The sequence below is a fragment of the Mustela putorius genome, unplaced genomic scaffold, assembly GCF_011764305.1.
Source record: "Mustela putorius furo isolate JIRA1106 unplaced genomic scaffold, ASM1176430v1.1 tig00000151_pilon_pilon_pilon, whole genome shotgun sequence".
NCBI lineage: Eukaryota > Metazoa > Chordata > Mammalia > Carnivora > Mustelidae > Mustela > Mustela putorius.
This window is the reverse complement of record NW_025421296.1, coordinates 8,707,878-8,728,364: the sequence shown is the minus strand read 5'-3', so window position 1 is coordinate 8,728,364 and position 20,487 is coordinate 8,707,878. Positions and strand designations below refer to the sequence as shown.

The window sequence follows — 20,487 nt, the reverse complement described above, 5'->3', positions numbered from 1 at the left end:
TGACCTACAGTTAAGGGACATCCCCAAAGGAAATCATCAGCAGATACAATTTTGTGGGAACAATTCTGATCTTAGTTAATTCCAAGTTGGCATTTTAAACTAAATACTTCATTACACGTTATTGTACACAGCTTTCAAAAAGTGTGGTGAAAGAAACCAAATGTGTTTCTATAGCAATACACAGTAATGAATACAATATAGAGAAAATTGACTTTGCGTCCAGTTCAAATCAAATTATTCATTTTGAAAGTACTGATTTTTATGCGACTCTGGTGTTTTATGATTATGACTTTATAACACCATAACCCAAATAATTGAGAGTGTAAGTACAAAAGTGACACAAGAAAAAAGAGCTGGGATGAATCAGTCCTGTCCAGCTGAGTTAGACACTCACATTAGAGGAATTCGTACACACTGCTTCTCAGCTTTAGAAAATATCTGAAGTTATAGCAACAACTTTGAAGTCCTCCTTTCTCGTTACTCTCCCAGTACAAAAGGGGGACAAATCTATATGACCATACATTTCATTTTAGAAATACCAGACAAGGGAAATGTCTATTCACAGAGATCCGAACATCTTCCTTACCTTTCATACTGACCGCCTTTGTTCTGAATATGATCAGCTGTGTGTTGTTCAAAGTAATATTCCTCCAAGTTAAGTAGGAGCAAGGAAAATCTAAATTTGGGAAAAGCAGAACAAAATAAAACCTCATGTTTATTTTTTTAAGCACAAGAAAGCAGAATATTTAAAGCATCTGTTCCCGAAGTGATTATTCATTAAATTATCAAATACCCATAGGTGTGTATTATATATTAGATGCTGTCCTCTATTCAGTGGGAGAAAGCAACAGACAGATTTGCCTAGCTGAGCAAAAGATACAATAAATAAAATTACTTATAGATGGACTTTTAAAATTCCTTTAAGAGAAACCCCAGATTTTATGAAATAAAACTTATTCTCGTCTGATCCAACCCTGGGGCTTTCCCACCTTTGGAGTTTTCATCCTTTGTTTCTGCTGGCTGGCCACTAGACTTCCCTACCTCCCCTTCCAGGCTGTACACCCCTCCTGGTCTAGTGTTCTGCCTCATTGTTAGTTACACTTTTCCTGCTACTTCCACAAGATCATATGCCTCTGAGTGGTAGATCTCTAGATAGTTCCCTGTAATAACAAGTCTAATGCTTTGGTATTGAACAAATAAATAAATTGAACAGAATAGGATTAAAATATAGTTCCTTTTAAAATTTAATGTGTTTTAAACTTTCTTTTTCTATTTAAAGATCTTATTTATTTATTTGACAGAAAGAGAGCACAAGCAGAGGAAGCAGCAGGCAGAGGGAGAGGGAGAAGCAGACTCCCTGCTGAGCAGGGAGTCCAGCTACTAATAAGCGGCTCTATCATAGGACCCTGGGATCATGACATGAGCTGAAGGCAGATGCTCAACAGATTGAGGCGCCCAAGTGTCTTAAACTTTTAAAAACAAAATAAAGTAGCACCTGGGTGGCTCAGTGGGTTAAAGCCTCTGCCTTCGGCTCAGGTCATGATCCCAGGGTCCTGGGATCAGCCCCGCATCGGAATCTCTGCTCAGCAGGAAGCCTGCTTCCTTCTCTCTCTCTCTGCCTGTCTCTCTGCCTACTTGTGATCTCCATCTGTCAAATAAACAAATAAAATCTTAAACACACACACACACACACACACACAACCAAAATAAGGTAATAAGAAAAGGTATTAATTCAGTTGTATGGCCACAGAAACAAGTATGTGGCAAATAACTGGAAACAAGTGTTTTCATCCAGGAAACCAGTGGCATCCAGAGTTCCAGGAAAAGCTCTCAGGGGGAGTGTGGGACTGGAATTCTGCTGTGTTAGGGACAGGGTCTCCAATAAACATAGCAGATTGAGCATGTGTGTCTATTTCTGTTACCTCCAGAAGAACCACCAAAATTTGAGTAGAAAATACTTTTTAAAAAACCACAGACTAAAGAAAATTGACGAGTCACAGAGGAAGATGAGAGCAACAAATTTGTGAGAAATGGAAAAGAGATGGGAGGAATCAGCAGCAATCAGAAATCAGAACGGCACACACCTCCAGTGGGAAGTGCCTATCAGGAGAAAACCAACTTAAATCATAGGACTTCCCAAAAGTCCCCAAATCAAAGATATTAGGTACAAAGGAGCCCCATGGAGAGCAAGGCTATGGAGTAAAAAGTAGGAAGACATAACCATTCCAAGTAACAGTTTGATAGATTATTATTAGAAAACACAAAATAGCTGTAAAGACCCATGGATAGGAATATTTGAAAGAGTCAGGTCTTTATAGCATGATCCCATACTGAAGCCCAACAGAAAAGGCCTGCCCACAGTGACACAGAAATTACGTATTTCACACTTAAATAAGAATGGATAACCCAAGATCACCAGCCTCTATTATGAAAGAACTAGACCAAAACAAGCAGGACACAACTTGAAGTTCTCGAGAACTTCTCTCTAGAGAACAGGAGGTCAAAAGCCTATAATAAATATCCTTACAAAGAAGAATCTATATTCATGGAATAAGAAGACATTGCTCATTACAAAGAAAGCTGAGCCAAAAGAAAAATAACTCATAAAGACTAATGACAGCAGGAACCAGCTTTACCATCCTACTAGGTAACTTTTTATTAGCCTATTTATGTCTTTAAGTTCATGAACAAGAATTAGTCACGGGCTAAAATGCCAGAGCTCAAAGTAAAATGCTCACTATTAATACTTATTCTGAATTTCAATACAATCACAAGAGTTAGGATTGCTAGAACAATCCTTTGATGCATGGGATAATTTCCATGAAGGTTTAACTCAGAGAGATCCTTTTGAATTACCTTGACCCTTATTTTTAGGTCATGCCTTAATGACCTGAGCTGGAGCTATTTAACCCTATCTTCCCACTCCTCCTCTTAGAGAGAAGGTAAAAGAAAATAAGTATCTTTAATAAGACAATGGCATAATTTTATTTCTATGAAGCACAGGTAGCCTTCATAGACAACCAGCTCTTCCACATAATTAATAAAATAAAGTCCTATTCCTTGCAATAGCATGAGTGGGTCTAGAGGGTATTAAGCTAAGTTAAATAAATCAGAGAAAGACAAATACATATGATTTAATTCATATGTGGAATTTAAGAAACAAATGAATAAAGAAAAAAAGAGACCAAAAAAAAATAAAGATTCATCTACAGAAAACTGGTGGTTGCCAGAGGACAGGTGGGTGGGGAGATGGCTGAAACAGGTGAAGAGTTTAGGAGTACGCTTGGGATGAGCACTGAGTAATGTACAGGACTGTTGAATCATTATTTTATACACTGAAACTAATATAATGCTCGATGTTAATGATACTTGAATTAAAAATAAGTTTTTTAAAAAGTAAAAAATATGCAATCCTATTATATATAATAGTATATTAATAATTTTATTTAGACATATCAATTATATATTTAAAAAATAAAAAATATTCCTATTATTATACATTATATATTACATATATAACATTACAATATATTATTATTAAGTGTCCATACTACCCAAAGTGATCTGCAGATTCAGTGGAATCCCCTCTCAAAATATCAATGGCATTTAATATAGAAATAGAAAAAAAATCCTAAAATTCACATGGAATTGAATAGCTAAAATGATTAAGAAAGAAAAACAACGTTGGCAGCCTCACAGTTCCTGATTTCAAAACATATTTCAAAGCTACAGTAATCGACACAAAATCAAAATCAGCAAAAAGACAGACATATACACCAATGGAACAGAAGAGAGGTCAGAAATAACCTCACATATGCTCAAATATGAGCTCCAAGGCCACACAATAAGAAAAGGACAATCTCTTCAAAAAATGGTGCTGGGAAAACTGGATTTCCACATGCAAAAGAATGAAGTTGGGCCCTTACTTTAAGATCACATACAAAAATTAATTCAAAATGGATTAAAGACTTAAATGCAAGACTTGAAAGTATGAAACTCCAGAAGACGACTTGATGGAAAGCTTCACGACACTGTGTTTGGCAATGATTTTTTGGACAGGACATCAAAACACAGGCAACAAAAGCAAAAATAAAAGTGACCACATCAAACTTAAAAACTTCTGTGTGGCAAAGAAAAAGATCAACAGAACGAGAAGACAGCTTAAATAATGGGAAAGAATATGAGCAGACCACATATCTGATGAGGCGTTACTACGCAGGATATATTAAAAAAAAACAAACAAACCAACAACTCCTACAGCTCAACAGAAACAAAATGTAACCCAATTAAAAAATGGACATAAGACTTGAATTGATACTTCTCCAAAGAAGATATATAAGTGGCCAAAAAGTATTTGAAAAGATACTCAATATCACTTATCACCATGAATACTCACACCAAAACTACAAGGGGGCGATCACCTCATACCTTATTAAACAAAACAAAACAAACCTGAAAATAACAAATGTTGGTGAGGATGTGGAGAAACTGGGACCCTTGCCCACTGTTGGTAGGACTGTAAAATGGTGCAACCGCTGTGGAAAACAGTACAGAGGTTCTTTCAAAAATTAAAAATACAACTACCACACAAGCCACAGGCCCACTTCTGGGTATTCATCCAAAAGAAGTGAAAACAGGATCTCAAAAGAGGTATTTGCATCACCGTGCTCAGGGCAGCATTATTTATGATAGCCAGGAGGGGGAAGCAACCTAAACGTCCATCACCGATGAATGGCTAAAGAAAATGTGGTATAGTCATATGTGGAATAGTCATATATGACTATAGTCATATAGTCATATGGTGGAATATTATCCAGCTTTAAAAAAAGAAGGAAGTCCTGGGCACCTGGGTGACTCAGTGGGTTGGTTAAAGCCTCTGCCTTCGGCTCAGGTCATGGTCTCAGGGTCCTGGGATCAAGGTCCGCATTGGGCTCTCTGCTGAGCAGAGAGCCCACTTCCTCCTCTCTCTCTCACTGCCTCTCTGCCTCCTTGTGATCTCTGTCTGTCAAATAAATAAATAAAATCTTTAAAAAAAAAAAAAAAAGAAGAAGAAGGAAGTCCTGTCTCATGCTACTACACTGATAAACCATTATGCCAGTGAAATAACCTCATTGCACTGAAACAAATACTACATAATTCCACTCACATAAAGTATCTAAAGTCATCAAACTCTTACCAAGAGAAAACAGAATGGTGGCTGCTAGGAGCTGGTCCTACAGGGAAAGCAGAGCTCCTTTTCAGGGAGTTGCTTTCAGTGGGGGGAGAGCTCATTTTGAAAGATGAGAAAGCTCTAGAGATCTGTTGCACGACAGTGTGAGTGAACATCCACAACGTTACTGTACTACACACTTAAAAGAGGCTATGACGGTAAGCCTTCGTTATGTTTTTTTATAACAATCAAAAAATATATCAACTATTGTAGAACTGGATAATGATCTTGGCAAGTAACTTATGTCCTCCTTAATTTACCAAGACACGTATTTTGTAAGAAATGTAAAATACAAGGTAAACAGACAGAACCAAATCATATTATTTGAAGTTAAAGGATTAAGGAATTTTTCAGAGTGTGCATTTTCTTTCTACTGAAGTGTTACACCTGATTTAAAATTGTATACACAAATTCTTACAATAAAGTTTCATGGCATTTTGCACGATGATTTTCAAAGCACATCCTCAGGAGGAAAAAGGTTCTGAGAAATCCCTATTTTTTTTTTTTAATTTATTTACTTATTTGACAGACAGAGATCACAAGTAGACAGAGAGGCAGGAAGAGAGAGAGGAAGGGAAACAGGCTCCCTGCTGAGCAGAGAGCCCGATGTGGGGCTCTATCCCAGGACCCTGAGATCATGACCTGAGCCAAAGGCAGTGGCTTAACCCACTGAGCCACCCAGGTGCCTGAAAAATCACTTTTTAAATGTTTTCTTTAGGAGATTCTTGGCCCTGCCCCTGGGAACTCCTTAGCTTAATTCATCTTGTCTTTACAGAGCTGTGGTGGGCTCTTCGGATTCCTCTTTGATAAATTTACTCATTCAGCACCTTAACTTTCCTGAAAAGATGCTGCCACATCCTCATGTCAGAAACAAGTTCACTCAAGGTGGCCCTCAGAATAACCCTGCATCTGTGCCCATACTCACCCATCACCCAACACTCTACTGATGAACAGTATTTATAATGGATCCAGAAGACTCGGCTAGTCCATCCTTTCTCTGGATTGGAGAGGTGGCGCTGTGTTGAGGAGAACTGGTATGTGCTCAGTGGGAGAAAATGGCCCAACGCCGTGGTGATGTGTGCAGGGACGGGCATGGGAAAAGCCCGAGAGCCCAGCATTTGCCACCTCTACTCTAGATCCCCTACCACTATCCTCAGGTCATACTAGACTCTAGGGACCCTACCACTTAGAGAATTGGTGTAACCAAAGTGGGCATTTTTTGTGAGCTTCTTAAAATGGCTCTGAAATAAAGACATTAAGGAAATGCTGAATGGACAAGGGTGAGAACACAGTGCTGTGACTCAACGTGAAAATGTTCCCCTCATAATACATTTGACAGGAACCTCTGAATACAGTCATTCAGACACATAGTATCCCGCCTACCTACGTTAACATTAATTTCTCCTTTCTCAATTCCACTATTAAGACATAAACAGCAACAACAACAACTGACCCTTATTCTCTGACAAAGTTGTGATGAATTAAGCTGCTGTGTTCTCCTGACTTACCAGCCAGAATTCTGTCAAGAGATTAGCATGACATGACTTTATAGTGGATTCACGCTGTAGCCTGGTGGCAACAACTTCCTCTTCTAGTGATTTATAAATAACCTGTCTGAGCTAGAGTTAGCACTGAACTGACTTATGCTCATATGTTCTTTCTCCACCTTTCCAAGCTCTTGGATCACTGAACGATTCTGTGGTCCCAAACTCAAATTCTCCCAGCAGCTTGGAGGTAGCACACATCTTAGGACCGCTTGCTGATCCTGTCATTTCCAGTCTGAAGGTCAGTATCATTAACAGAGTACAAAACCCACTTCCTCTGTTATACATCAACTTTCCACTACTGGCCTGGGCCCAAGGCAGCAAGCTGCTTTTAAATTCAACTTCAGGAAATTAAAACAAACAAACAAACAAACAAACAAACTTTTTTTAATCTGTAGCATTTTTTAAAGCCACGGCTCACTGGGGCTTCAACTTTCTTGATGCTAATTGTGCAGGTCTGTGCTTCCTCTTCATCTGTCCATGGCTGTTGTCCTTCCAGCTTTACACTTTAAAAAAAAATTATAAGCTCAGAGGAACACTACCTGTATGACCATCCTAGGTTTAACTGCTTGTCTCATTTACTATGACTCTTTGCCAAGGACCATTTGGCTTGGACGTTCTGAATTTTCAGTTTCAAAACTTAAGGGATCAATATCCATTCCAGAACTGCCCAGTAATAACAACTATCTCTTTTTTTTCCCTTGTAACTTTCATTATCTGCCTTCTAAAAAATCTACTTCTGTGTTAAGACAGAATCTAGCTTGATCCCCCTCCCGGGGCTTCAGGGACAAATAACTGGATATGGACAGCTTTTCCTGAAGGTTACCAGCACTACTACTTAATTAGTTTCTTTTTAATATTCAGAATTTTGCAAAGTTCTTAAGTTCTCTGCCTTAAAATAGATCAAAATTTCAACAAGGGAACTCAAGAAACTATAATTCTATCTCACTAGGCATTGACTAAGTAAGGTCTCTCGTCACTTTCTGTGTTGCTATTTCCTGTTTTCAATCTACATCAGGTACATACCTGCCATTTTTTCTACTCACTTAGGTGGCCTGTAACAAAGGAATGCAATTATCTCTGATCCTCTTTCTAGAAAGTTCCCTAGGTTTCCCCCCTCTATTCAAAGATTCCCTGGCAGTTGTACTCCTTGACATTCAGGGCCTCACCTTCTGTCATGTCATTCCTTTTGAGCAGGTTTGTATCTTTTCAGCACTAGATTCTTTTTAAAAGATTTTATTTATTTATTTTTGAGAGACAAAGAGAGTGAGGGCGCGTGTGCATGAGCATGGGAGAGAGGCCGAGGGAGAAGCAGACTCCCCACTGAGCAGGGAGTGGGATACAGGACTCAGTGTACAGACCCTGGGATCATGACCTCAGCCAAAGGCAGACGCTTAACCTTCTGAGCCACCCAGGAGTCCCTAGATTCCAATCTTGAGTCCCCATCCTAATAAGCTTCAGTAACATCTAAGACACACACTAATCCTCAATGTAACTCATTTTATTATTCAAGTTATACATACTCACAGAGAGACATCTGAGTGACATTTATTTCTAGGTACGGAACTGATTGTTTTCTCATGTAAATTACTGCCTCCTCTTTCCACTGGAGTCGCATCTCATCTTCTACCTGTTGTCCTCCAGTGTAACCAATGTCACCATTTCCTCTGGCCTTGTGATCCTCTCCTTTGGGGCTAAGTTTAAAATCTACCACTTGGCCAGACTCTAGGAAATTACATTCTCCTCTGACTGTGTAAACTGTAGTTTCTTCCTGGACAAGATGATTCAGATATCGACATCCCTTTCATTGACACCATCCATAAGGCCAGTCATCTCTACTTTCAAGTCTCAACTATCTATGAGAACAAATAGCAAAAAGATCATGTATGCTTTCAAAATCTTTCAATTTACTCATCAAGAGTCATAGCCCGAGGGAGGATACGCCACGAGTCTTCTCTAAACTATGGAGAAGATAAACATGGAAGCGTAGTTCAAAGGAGCCCCCCCCCACAAAAAAAAGAGAGAGAGAGAGAAATGCTTAATTACTGTTATCCGGAAAGTGCTTCTCAGATGTGAATGTGTGTACAACATGCGGGGATCACATCAAAATACAGATTCTGATGGAGCACATCTGGGGTGCAGCCCAAGATTGTGCATTTTCTCTCTTTTTAAAAAAGATTTTAGGGACGCCTGGGTGGCTCAGTTGGTTAAGCGGCTGCCTTCGGCTCAGGTCATGATCCCAGCGTCCTGGGATCGAGTCCCACATCGGGCTCCTTGCTCAGCAGGGAGCCTCCTTCTCCCTCTACCTCTGCCTGCCTCTCTGTCTGCCTGTGCTTGCTCGCTTTCTCTCCCTCTATCACTGGCAAATAAATAAATAAATAAATAAATAAAAGATTTTATTGATTTGTCAGAGAGAAAGTGCACAAGCAGGGGGGGGTGGCAGGATCCCCGCTGAGCAGGGAGCCCTATGCAGGGCTTGATCCCAGGACCCTGAGATCATGACCTGAGCCAAAGGCAGAAGCTTAACCGACTGAGCCACCCAGACACCCAGACTGTGCATTTTCTAACAAGCTCCAAGGCAATGGTGAGGCTGCAGGCCCATGATGAGAATAACAAGGTTCTAACTCATATCCACATAAACCAGGCTTCCATCATTCCTCAATCATTCTAAATTTCTGAGATACCATAAAAATAAGTATTGTCCAAATATCTAAAACAGAAGCCACACATATGGTGGCACCAAGGATGGCCTTGGATCAGATAACATCTGTTCTGGTCTTAGTTCAACTGTGACTTGGCTATTAGACTTTTAGTCTAATCACTTTATCTATTTAGGCCTCAACTATAAAACTGAAGCAAGAGAGACAAATTAGATGAACTTGAAAGTCTCTTATTAACCAGTAGATTTATAGATACACTAAATAAATCCAGGCTTACACAAATCAGCAGGAATCCCATTTCAGACATTAATGGCAGATTACATGTCCAGAACAACAATCTCACTACAGGTACAGAGCCTCTAAAATTGTTAGACAAATTACTACAATCTTTTTTTTTCAAATGCTTGGCTGAGGACACGGGGAAAGTGAGGGAAAGTCACAAAAGAGAGAAGTGAGCAGGTACTGGAGCAGTCTTTTCCCCTCGGGGCTTTGCCCAACTCTGAGTACTAGAGACCCTGCATTCATAGAGCCATGTGCCCTGAGAGGATGGTGGGGGGTGGGGGGAGGAAAGGGGTGCAGGAAACAGGGCCAGAAAAAGCTACAATCCCTAGAGTTAACACCCTTGGAGTTTGGAAATAAAACCACCAACCCTCCCTTCCCTAGAGGGAGATGGTAGGCCCTGGGCTCTGGGCTGGGGGCAAAGTCAGTCTCCCTTGAGAATATGAAACCACCAGCCTGCCTTGACACACATTTGGGGCTAGAACTCACACTACTAATGTAGCCCAGTAAAACTCAAGACAAACCAGGGTGTTTTTTTTTCCTAGCATCCCAGGCTGAAATGAATGCAAACACTTTCTGGAAAAATCCAGCTGAAACCCAGGCCTGCAAGAATCCCCAAGGATAAGCTTCCAAAGAACAAGAAGCCAAAATCAAAAATCCTAAAACAAACAAGTAACAAAATTACCAAATGAGGGTCAATATAAGCAACAAACTATTCAGTTGTATCTGTAAAAGTTACAGATAATTTATTTTCTGTATCTGATCACTTCAAGAGATAAATTTAAAGAAATAGAAGGATATCAAAATATAGCAGAGATTCTTATCAAAATGGATCAGGCAGTTATAAATGACCCAAATAGAATTAGAAATTTAAAAATAATTGAAATCGAAGCAAATGAGTGATATAGACAACAAATTAGGCCACTAGAGAAAAAAATATTTAAGTTGTAAGATGGATTTAAATAATGCAGAATGCAGCATATAAAAGTACAGATAAATGTTAAAGAGTCTTTATGAGACATAAAAGCAATATTCTAAGAGCCAAAGGCTCAGCTCCAAATTTTCTGAAACCGTTTCAGCTTTAGGAATACCAATCAGGACAGGTGAATAAAAAGAAATTCCTATAGAGACAAACAGCAAAGCACTAAAAGGAGGAGATGTTAAAAGTATCCAGAGTCCTGCTTTTAAAAGACAGAGTCCTTACAAAGAACTGTTAGACTTAAATGCAGGCTGGTCTCCCTCAGAATGGAAAGTGGCCTTCTACAAAGCTCCACAGAAAACTGCTATGCTTCCGGGTCAAGGGCAAACAGTCCCAGTCAAATGCAAGGCTTGGACCCCAATGTCTTAACTACGGCCAGAGAACATGCTGGTGGCTCTCTAAACATGAACACAGATAAACCAAGTTTTGCCCCAATCCTGCCACATCATACAGACTCAAGTTCAAGCCTTGACAGTCCCACTCAGGCCAGAGAAGAGACAAGGCCAATGCACAGCCACAGATGCCGAGCTGGACATGGTGAGCCAAGGTTCCATCACAGCATAGCTCTAGGCATCTTGGCTCCTGGGCACTCGATGAGATACAGGATTCTCCTGGAGTCTGAAGCATGACCCTGTCAGGTAGTTAAGAGTTGCACCATGGAGGGCAGAGCACACCTGTTGTTGACCTTTTCTCAGAGTTTTCAAGTTGGGTTTTCTCCCACCAACAACTGCTCCAACAAGTTGGGTGCATATTCCCTGGCTAACTGTCTTCATTTGCACAATCTTCAAAATGCTGAGAAAATTATAGTTGACCCTTGAACAACATGGGTTTGAACTGTGCTGATCCACTTATATGTGGATTTTTTTCCTAATAAATACACTACAGTACTGTAAATGTATTTTGTCTTCCTTATGATTTTCTTAATAACATTTTCTTTCCTCCAGCTTACTTTAAAAATACAGTATGTAGTACACATAGCATACAAAATATATGTTAATTGGTTGTTTGTTATTGGAAGGCTTCCAGTAAACAGCAGGCTACTAGTAGTTAAGTTTTGGAGAAGTCAAAATTTATACACAGATTTCTGGCTGCACACGGATTGGCTCCTCTAACCCCCATGTTGTTCAAGGGCCAAAAATATATATCTAGGAAAACTGATCACCAAAACAAGAACATAAGCACATGTTCAAACAGACATAAACAGTTTATGACCATTAAGGGAACCTCTAAAAGATATTCTTCAGGAAAGAGAAAATAATTCCACAGAGAACATATGATTGTCAAGAAGGAATGCTGAACTAAGATAATGGTAAGTATGCATGTAAAAATATATTAACTAGATAATTGCTATGTTTAATTTATAGGTTTAAAAATCTAGATTTTAAATCTAGATAGAAAATACTAGACAACAGAGACTATAATTTAGGATGGGACAACAGGAATTACTCCAAGGTCCTTATATTGTTAGGGAGGAGGGTTCTGAGAATGATTAGTTTCAGATCTTAAGCTAAATATAATGTTAAAATTTCTAGGTAAGCTCTAGAAAAACAGAAACAGAACACACAGGTACCATAATCTCCAGGTAAAAGGAGCAAGGGGGTCTTAATCTAAAATAAGGAAAAAATAAGACAAAACTAAAGAACAAAATTTAAAAATCTGAATATATCTGTAATATAATAAATATAAATGGACTAAAATTAATCTGTCAAGACAAAAATTATGGGAAATGAATTATTAAAATATCCCACTATTATATTAGCCTATTAATAAGAAATATACCTAAAACTTAAGGATACAGAAAAATTGGAAAGCAAAAAAATGAAAATTCCATATAATACAAATACCCCAAAGAAAACTGATATAGTTATATTAATATCAGACAAAACAGAAGAAAAAAATCATTACTAGAAGAGGTCATTGTATATCAACAAAAGATTCAATTTTTTAAGAAGATAGCAATTTTAAATTTACCTAGACTTAATAACATCCTCTGAAAATATGTATAGCAAAAATTGATAGAAATATAAGTCAAAGTTTGCATCATGAAGAAACTTCCAATTACTGATAAGTCAATCAGAAAAAAATTCATTAAAAATGAAATATCTAAAGGATGCCTGGGTGGCTCAGTGGGTTAAGCCTCTGCCTTCGGCTCAGGTCATGATCCCAGGGTCCTGGGATCGAGAGCCCTGAATCTGGCTCTCTGCTCAGCGGGGAGCCTGCTTCCCCCTCTCTCTCTGCCTGCCTCTCTGCCTGCTTGTCATCTCTGTCTGTCAAATAAACAAATAAAATCTTTTAAAAAAAGAAAAAAACAAGCAATGAATTCATCAAGTGACCATACCCAACTTTATATCACATTAAAAAAAATTTTAATGAAAATCATAGAGCAAACCCATTCAAATTTTATGGTTGTTTTCTTGTGTCTTCTTCTTCTTCTTTTTTTTAAAGATTATTTATTTATTTATTTGACAGAGATCATAAGTAGGCAGAGAGACAGGAAGAGAGAGAGAAGCAGGCTCCCTGCTGAACAGAGAGCCCGATGCGTGGCCCAATTCCAGGACCCTGGGATCATGACCTGAGCCGAAGGCAGAGGCTTTAACCCACTGAGCCACTCAGGCACCCCTTCTTGTGTCTTCTTAAATGGTAACCATTTTGGAAGAAGCTATTTTTAGGCAGCCATAAGGGCATAAGGTGAAGGACTAGTAATGTAGTTTGAGTAAATACAGTGTAAATTCTAAGTTAATCAAAATATCTGCAACATTTATTTCTCCTCCCACAATTTTTTTTTTGTTTTTTATTTTTTATGTGAGAAAAATAAACCCTACTTCTGAGTCAAAGTTTGGTAGATTTCCTTCAACCCTTCAGCATTCCTGACTAACTGTGGCTCTACAGTTTATTTCCATTTTCAACCCCTCGCATATCTCAATGAGATATTACAAGAACAGGACGGTCAGTCTTAGAAATAAGAGAATAAACAGGAGGATAGCAAAGCACTTTTCCCTCTCAACCAGTACTTATAGTATAATAAATAAAAAATAACATATTAAGCAGAAGATATTTAATATCAGCCAAGAAACTTAATATAAGCGTAACCAAGAGAATATATACACATGGAATGTCTGAAAGCAAAGTTGAATTCTATCAAGTGCCTGTAAAACTATTCAGGAAATATGTGTGCTCAATATATAATTCATGATTACTAATGTTTTATCCTGGGATGACAGCTTACAAGCTACACCTAAGTAATTTGTTGTACAATATTATAAAGAGAAAAAGCTGACTCTCCCCCAGTAGGAGCATGCCTCAACTCTCTAAATTTCTAGTCATCCAAGAAAAAACAGCCATTCTTCCATCACACCACTTCTAAATGTAAAGATTAAAAATATCTAACTATTAGCCCACTTCTAAATCTTAAAATAGAAATATCTTAAATAGCAGCCGTTTGTAAAATATCCTTATCTGCCAACGTTTATTTCCTTCTCTACATGTTTGTTATTCCCAACAATTCAAAACAAAGCTATGTGAATTGTCTTTTGAAATTTTTTTCCATTTACCTTCATTAACACCTACACAATGAATTTTTTAAAAACCAGTAAAATTAATATAGTTTCTGGCATCTGTATCTTAACCGGGATACTAGTGTACTTAACCTGAATGACCAAGTATCTTTTGTTTTCTAATACCAAACATTACCAAAGCATTTCTTTAGAAACATTACTAGTAAGTGGCACCACTGTACAGTTGTTTAAGCCAGAAACCTGAGAGGACTGCCATGTTGAGCAAATGAAAATACAAGATGCCTAGTGAAATCTGAATTTCAGATAAGCTACAAAAAATTTAATATAAGTGTACCAAATATTGCATGGTACATACTTACATGAAAATATTTTTCACTATTCATCTGAAATTCAAATTTAACTGGGCATTCTGTATTTTACCTGACAGCTCTAGCTGGGATTCTTTCTCTGTTACCTTTTATATGAAATCTACCACTCCAAGACCTGTTCACTCTACCTCCCCAAAATATCGAAAACCCATCCACTTTTCTTCATTTCTTCTGCCCCCATCTGGGTCTAAGCCACCAATCCAAGAAACTCCCAACCGGTCTCTCTGCTTCTACCTTTGTAGAAATACTGCTTACTCTAAATGCAGTAGCATTAGTTTAATACTAAAAGAAATAAACGCTAACTTCAGGTTTCTCATTTCCTGGGGTCATTATCTGGTAGTGGTAGAACTCTAAAATCTCACAAGCAGCATGAGAGGGAGACCAATGAACTCACAACTCTGAATAAGTGAGGCCTTTTGCTGGGTCAGCCCTGAAGCAGTCCCAAAGAAAGTAACAGTTCTCATGGGTATGCCTGTGCCAATGACCTTTATCAATTCTTGTGCTAATTGGTGTTTATTGCCTCAAAGGGATGACCCAGGAAAAATCTGTGTGGAAACAAAGTCGGTTTAAAATATTTCTCTCTTTCAGAGTGCATTCTAAGGTTTATAGGGACAGCATGGTTCCAACCCACACCTAATTGTGAGACAGAGTCCTTTCATCCAACTAGTATTCTGTAGAAACCTTCTGGGTAGAAGTCTGCTCCTCAGCCCAAGGTTGCAAAGCTAGGGAGCTGGGAGTTAAAAAATTGGAGCAGTCAGCAAAGAGGATTCAAATATATCGAAGCTATGCGACACCAACTTCTTCAGATTACTGATGCTCAGGAATATTGGCTGCCTGCTGACGGATGAATAAATGTTTTGGTTTTGAGAGCTACAGTTATCTCGGTGCACTGCTAGCCTGTCATACTGTCTGACCAATAGATACACACAAAGCAGATTATACACTGAAACCCAAGAGCAGACTTTAAGATTTGTGTGACATTGCCGAGCTATATATACCAACCAAATTAAACAAAAATGACAGCTATGGAATTAACTGGCAGATCTAAAGAAAACAGGTTTCTCTCTATATCAAAGGGGCCACAGAATGGTTACAAATGACTCTTTGATCACAGAACACGATGGCAATTCAAGTGTTTCTAAGTTCTTATGATGCAAATTTGCACATCCATCTACTTAATACAGAATACCCCCAATTCTTAATGTTGTTGGTACAGAACAAAGAAACTCTCCTCGAGGTCCTTCCACAAAAACAGGCACTATAAATGAAGTCAGAAGAGCCTCCACGAGTGTGAGGTACTTTATTTATTTATTTAGCATTAAAAGTAAGTCTTTCTGTGGATAAAACCTAATCATAAAACCAAAACATTCTCACAAGCCATATCCAAGATATGCTTTTTTGATACATCTTATCTTCTTCTCTACAGTGAAGAATAAAATCTTAAACTATGGATATCCTGGCCAGGCCAGTAATAGGGATTAGAAAAGGATATGAATGTTTGGACGAAACGGATCAAGTCAATACCTATAAAATAAGTGTGGATGCTGCAAGATCACACAGACCTTAAAAGCCTACACCTGTATTTCCACATATAATCTGCTTTGTTGGTGTCCACTGCAGCCAGCCAAAGGCAGGCTGCCCCAAAACGTGCCCCTCTAGCATATTTTTTGAAATAAAAGTTACTTAAGAAATAGCCAGTGCAAGGTCACTCAGACCCTCCTCTGTTCCCTTGAAAGCAGGAAACAAATCTCCCTGTACTAAGAAGTAAAAAGACATCTTTACACCCGAGATAGGGACTTAGAAGTGAAGGAAGCTGCAGAAACAAACCTTGTTACTATTTTTTTTTTTCTAATCTACTACCTCAGCCTAAATTCTGCTTAGAATTCCTAATTAAAGCTCCAAACATCTGTTTTCTCTACCCTGTCAATGTCTCACAAATGTATTGTCTCTTTGTCTAAAATATATACAAACTACTTGCCTTGGTCATTTCTTTAGGCCTCTATTTTAATATTGGGCCTCTGCATACATGTAATAAAACTTTGGCTTTCTTCTCCTATTAATCTGTTTTATATATATTTCATTTAGTCCAGCTGGAAGACCTTCAAAGGTAAAGATATTTTTCCTTCCCTACACCATCCATCACACAACAAGGTGACAGGCTAGCAGCACTCCTGGGTAACTTGCTCTCGCAATCAAAATAACTGTAAAGCGATTCATTCCCAGTTCCTTTTGGCACCTGGGACCACAGACCCAAAAATCAGCCAAGTTATTTCATTCACCAGAAATACACTTAGAGCAGAAGTGGGTTTTTTTTGTGTGTTGTTTTGTTTTGTTTTTACAAACGATTTCCTTTGGAGGCTGAGGATCAGAAACTAAAACGGTGCTGCTCTGAGATCATCTGAGCTTGGGCTCGTCCTGGGACCCCAAATCCTTACTGGTCCCCCTTACTGGGATCTGGGGATAATGACTATTGTGCCTCACGGAGCGTTCGAATGCAAAGCCTTCAAATACACTTAAATACAATGAGGCCCATTGCTCGGCCGAACAAGTTTGTGAGGTCGCTCTTGGCTTTTCTCAGGGGAAGGAAGGCCTTTCTTGCCAACCTCGCGGCCCAGCCGGGCAGGGAGCTGGGCAGGCCTCGGCCTTCCGTCCCAAGAAGTTGGCAGAAAAAGGCGCAGGGAAGCGAGGCATCCGCGTCGTCCCCGGTGCGGGCGGGGTGGTCGGTGCCCGCACGGTGCGGCCCGGGCGGAACAACGCTGTGGCTCCCACGCGGTGCGGGGACCCGGCGCCGGTGACCCGGGGTCCAAGGGAGGCCGCCGGCCCGCGCACCGCCAGCCGCTCCGCTCTAGAGAACGCCGGGCTCGCGCTCGGGCCGGACGCCCGCGAGGGAGTCCACGCCGGGACCCGCGCGGCCTCTTCCGGGTAAGCCGGGCCGCAGGAGCCGGGACCAGCGTCGCTCCGCCTGGGCTCGGCTTGCGTCGGACCCGGCCCGGACGCAGCCCCGACCCTGCCCCGGGTCCCGGGCTCCGGCCGCGACCCCCGCCCGGGCGCCCAACACGCCCCGGGCCTCGACCTTTGTGCCGGGGCCCCCACACCGGGGCCGGGCGCTCGGACCCCCGCCGGCAACCCCACTCCCGCCCCCGAGCAGGTCCCCGGCCCCGACCCCGCCCCGCCCTCCCCCCTCCGCCCCGCGGGTCCCGGGCAGGCGCTCACCGCTCCTTGGAGTAGAGCTGCAGCTGCTGCTCCCGCCGCTTCTTCCGGATAAACGCCATGGAGGGAGGGCAGCGCGCGGAGACGCACGGCTCGGGCGCCGCTGTCGTCCGCGAGGAGTCAGGGACGCGGCTGGGAGGCGGGTCCGGTGAGCCGGCCTGCAAGGTCCCGGCCGGGAGGGGAGCGCGGGCCCGGGCCTGGCTTCGCGTGCGGTGGCGGCGCTGGGCGCCCCACAGCCCGACCGCCCGACGCTGCGCCCCAGGGCCCGCGGCGTCCCGGCCGCGCTCAGCCGAGCATGTTCGCGTGGGGACTCCGGCGGCGCCGTGACTCAGGCCGGAGGAGGGGCGCTCGCTGACCCCGAGGCACTCGGGCCCCCGGGGGCCGGGGCAGGGCCGGGGCCAGCCAGCGGTCTGTCCTTGCAGGGCGAGCGTTCCCTTTTCGCCACCCGCGGCACCGCGGCGTTTGTACTGTTGTACGCACGGAGACAGATGCTTGCCCATGAGCTACCCCGCTCTGCTGGCTGCGGGGACTCGAAATAACTGTTTGGGCTCTCGATCTCGTGTAGCTGAAATACTCGGTCGCATGACTTTTTTCGCTTTTCCTAACAGCTTTCTTGAGATAGAACTCATGTGCCAAGCAATTCACTCATTACAGTGTACCATTCGGTGGCTTTTAGTATAGTCACAGGTACCCCTCACTCCCAATAGCTCCCCCAATACCCTTCAGTTATCACCCTCACGCTCCTAGCAAGCACTGATGAACTTTTCTGTGTCTATGAATTTACCTATTCCTGACATATCACGCAAATGCAATCATACCTTATGTAGCCTTTTGTGCCTGGCATCTTTCATTTAGCATAACTTTTTCAGGTTCATTCATGTATCTGTACTTCATTCTTATTGCTGGAGAGTAGTCTAGTATGTGGATATACCACATGTTGTTAATTCATTCATCATTCGGCTATTATGAATCATGCTGCAAAAGAAATTGTACATGTTTTTGCATGGACAGATGTTTTCATGTCTACTGATTACATACCTAGGAGAGTCATGTGATAACTCTGTATTGAAATGTTTGGGAAACTGCCAAACTGCTTCCCAAAGTGGCTGCACCATTTCCACCAGCAGTATATAAGGGTTCCCAATTTCTTCAGGTGCCAACACTTGTTATTTTCTGATTTCTCCATTATAGCTATCCTGGTGGGCATGAGTGGTATCTCACTGTGGTTATGACTTTAATATATCCTGAGTCCGAGCCTGTGGTTGTAAAGGGATTCTCGAATAACAGACTTCTAAATTGTATATATGCTGACCCATCTAATATTGTCTTACAGATCAGGTTCTGCAGAATTCGATTTTTTAAAAAGATTTTATTTATTTATTTGACAGAGATCACAAGTAGGCAGAGAGGCAGGCAGGGCGCGGCGGGGGTTGTGGGGGGTGCTGGGGAGACAGGCTCCCTGCTGAGCAGAGAGCCCAATGCAGGGCTAGATCGACCCCAGGACCCTGGGATCATGACCTGAGCCGAAGGCATGGGCTTTAACCCACTGAGCCACCCAGCCAGCCCCAGAATCTAATTTTTAAAAGCTTCAAGTAAATGTGTATATCTACTGGATAGAACATGGCAGGACTCTGAAGAGAGGAGGGAGAGCCAAGACTAAAAGCCAGGGATGGATCTTACTGAGCTTCATCCCAGCAGCATTGGGAAAATGAAATGCACGAAGTGAGCACCCACTACAACCATTCTGGCATGAGTGAAGGTGAATGGATACCTGTAAGTTGGATTGAGTCCTTTCCATGTGCCCAGGTGCTGTGCAGAACCTGTAACTGTAAAAACATGTCAGAGATATTAGCCCAGTGCACTGACTGGAAATTGTGGCTAATTGGGGAATCCAGAAAAATACATGAACACAATGAAACAGGATAATAAAAGTTGCACAGAGGCACAACATGATGTCTTTCTATATGAGAAGTACTATAATAAGTATGAATTCAGAAGAGAGCCATCACTTTGGTTGGAATAAGGCAAGAAAACAGCATGCAGGTTTTCTCCTCTTGTCATTTTAAAAGATTTTATTTATTTTTGAGAGGAATAGCATAAACGACGGAGGGGGTGAGGGAAAGGGAGAAGTAGGCTCCCTGTTGAGCAGGGATCCTGACACAGGACTTGATCCCAGGACCCTGGGATCATGGCCTGAGCCAAAGGCAGATGCTTCATTGACTGAGTCACCCAGGCAGTTTAAGCTTTTCTCCTTTTAAACAATAAAGGGTCATGTGATTCTGCTAGGTGGAGAGTGACGATTTTTTCTTGACCAAACTTGAGCCAGGCCTCTCTGAGCTTTCTCTGCTGGGCCTCAACTGTGTCCTATAAAAACTACAGACTCCCAGCACAAATGATTTTGTCCACACTCCCCGCCACCACCACATTAAAATACTTAAACCAACACTAACATAGTTTCTAACAGCTCAAGGCCTCATTCCTGGGATGAGCCTAGCCTCCTTGTAAGGTCCCTGTCTGAGAAAGCTCAAGGCTGCCAAAAGAATTTACTGTTTGTAACACTTCACATAAGCCCTGGACTGCTGTTTTTTGGAACATTTACTAAAAAGGGCTTACAGTTGTAAATTCTTTCTCTGTACCTTTGAGGTAGACATATGTGTACCTTCTACAACTCAGGAGTGCCTTTTTCAAGGACTTGAAAGCCATTCCTTTGAAATGTAGTCATC

General features: G+C 41.3%; 1 protein-coding gene across 2 annotated transcripts in view; it reads right to left on the bottom strand.

Moving 5' to 3' along the window:
• Positions 1-18,302, bottom strand: part of NSMAF (neutral sphingomyelinase activation associated factor) — a 57,630-nt gene extending 39,328 nt beyond the window's left edge. For both annotated transcript variants that reach the window (XM_004768787.3, XM_004768788.3), the window contains exons 1-2: positions 17,768-18,302; positions 587-676 (exon numbers count right to left, since the gene is read on the bottom strand). In XM_004768787.3, the coding sequence (XP_004768844.1) occupies positions 587-676; positions 17,768-18,264 (587 nt within the window). In that variant the 5' untranslated portion in view covers positions 18,265-18,302. The remainder of the gene's footprint in view (positions 1-586; positions 677-17,767) is intronic.
• Between the last annotated feature and the right edge of the window lie 2,185 nt (positions 18,303-20,487).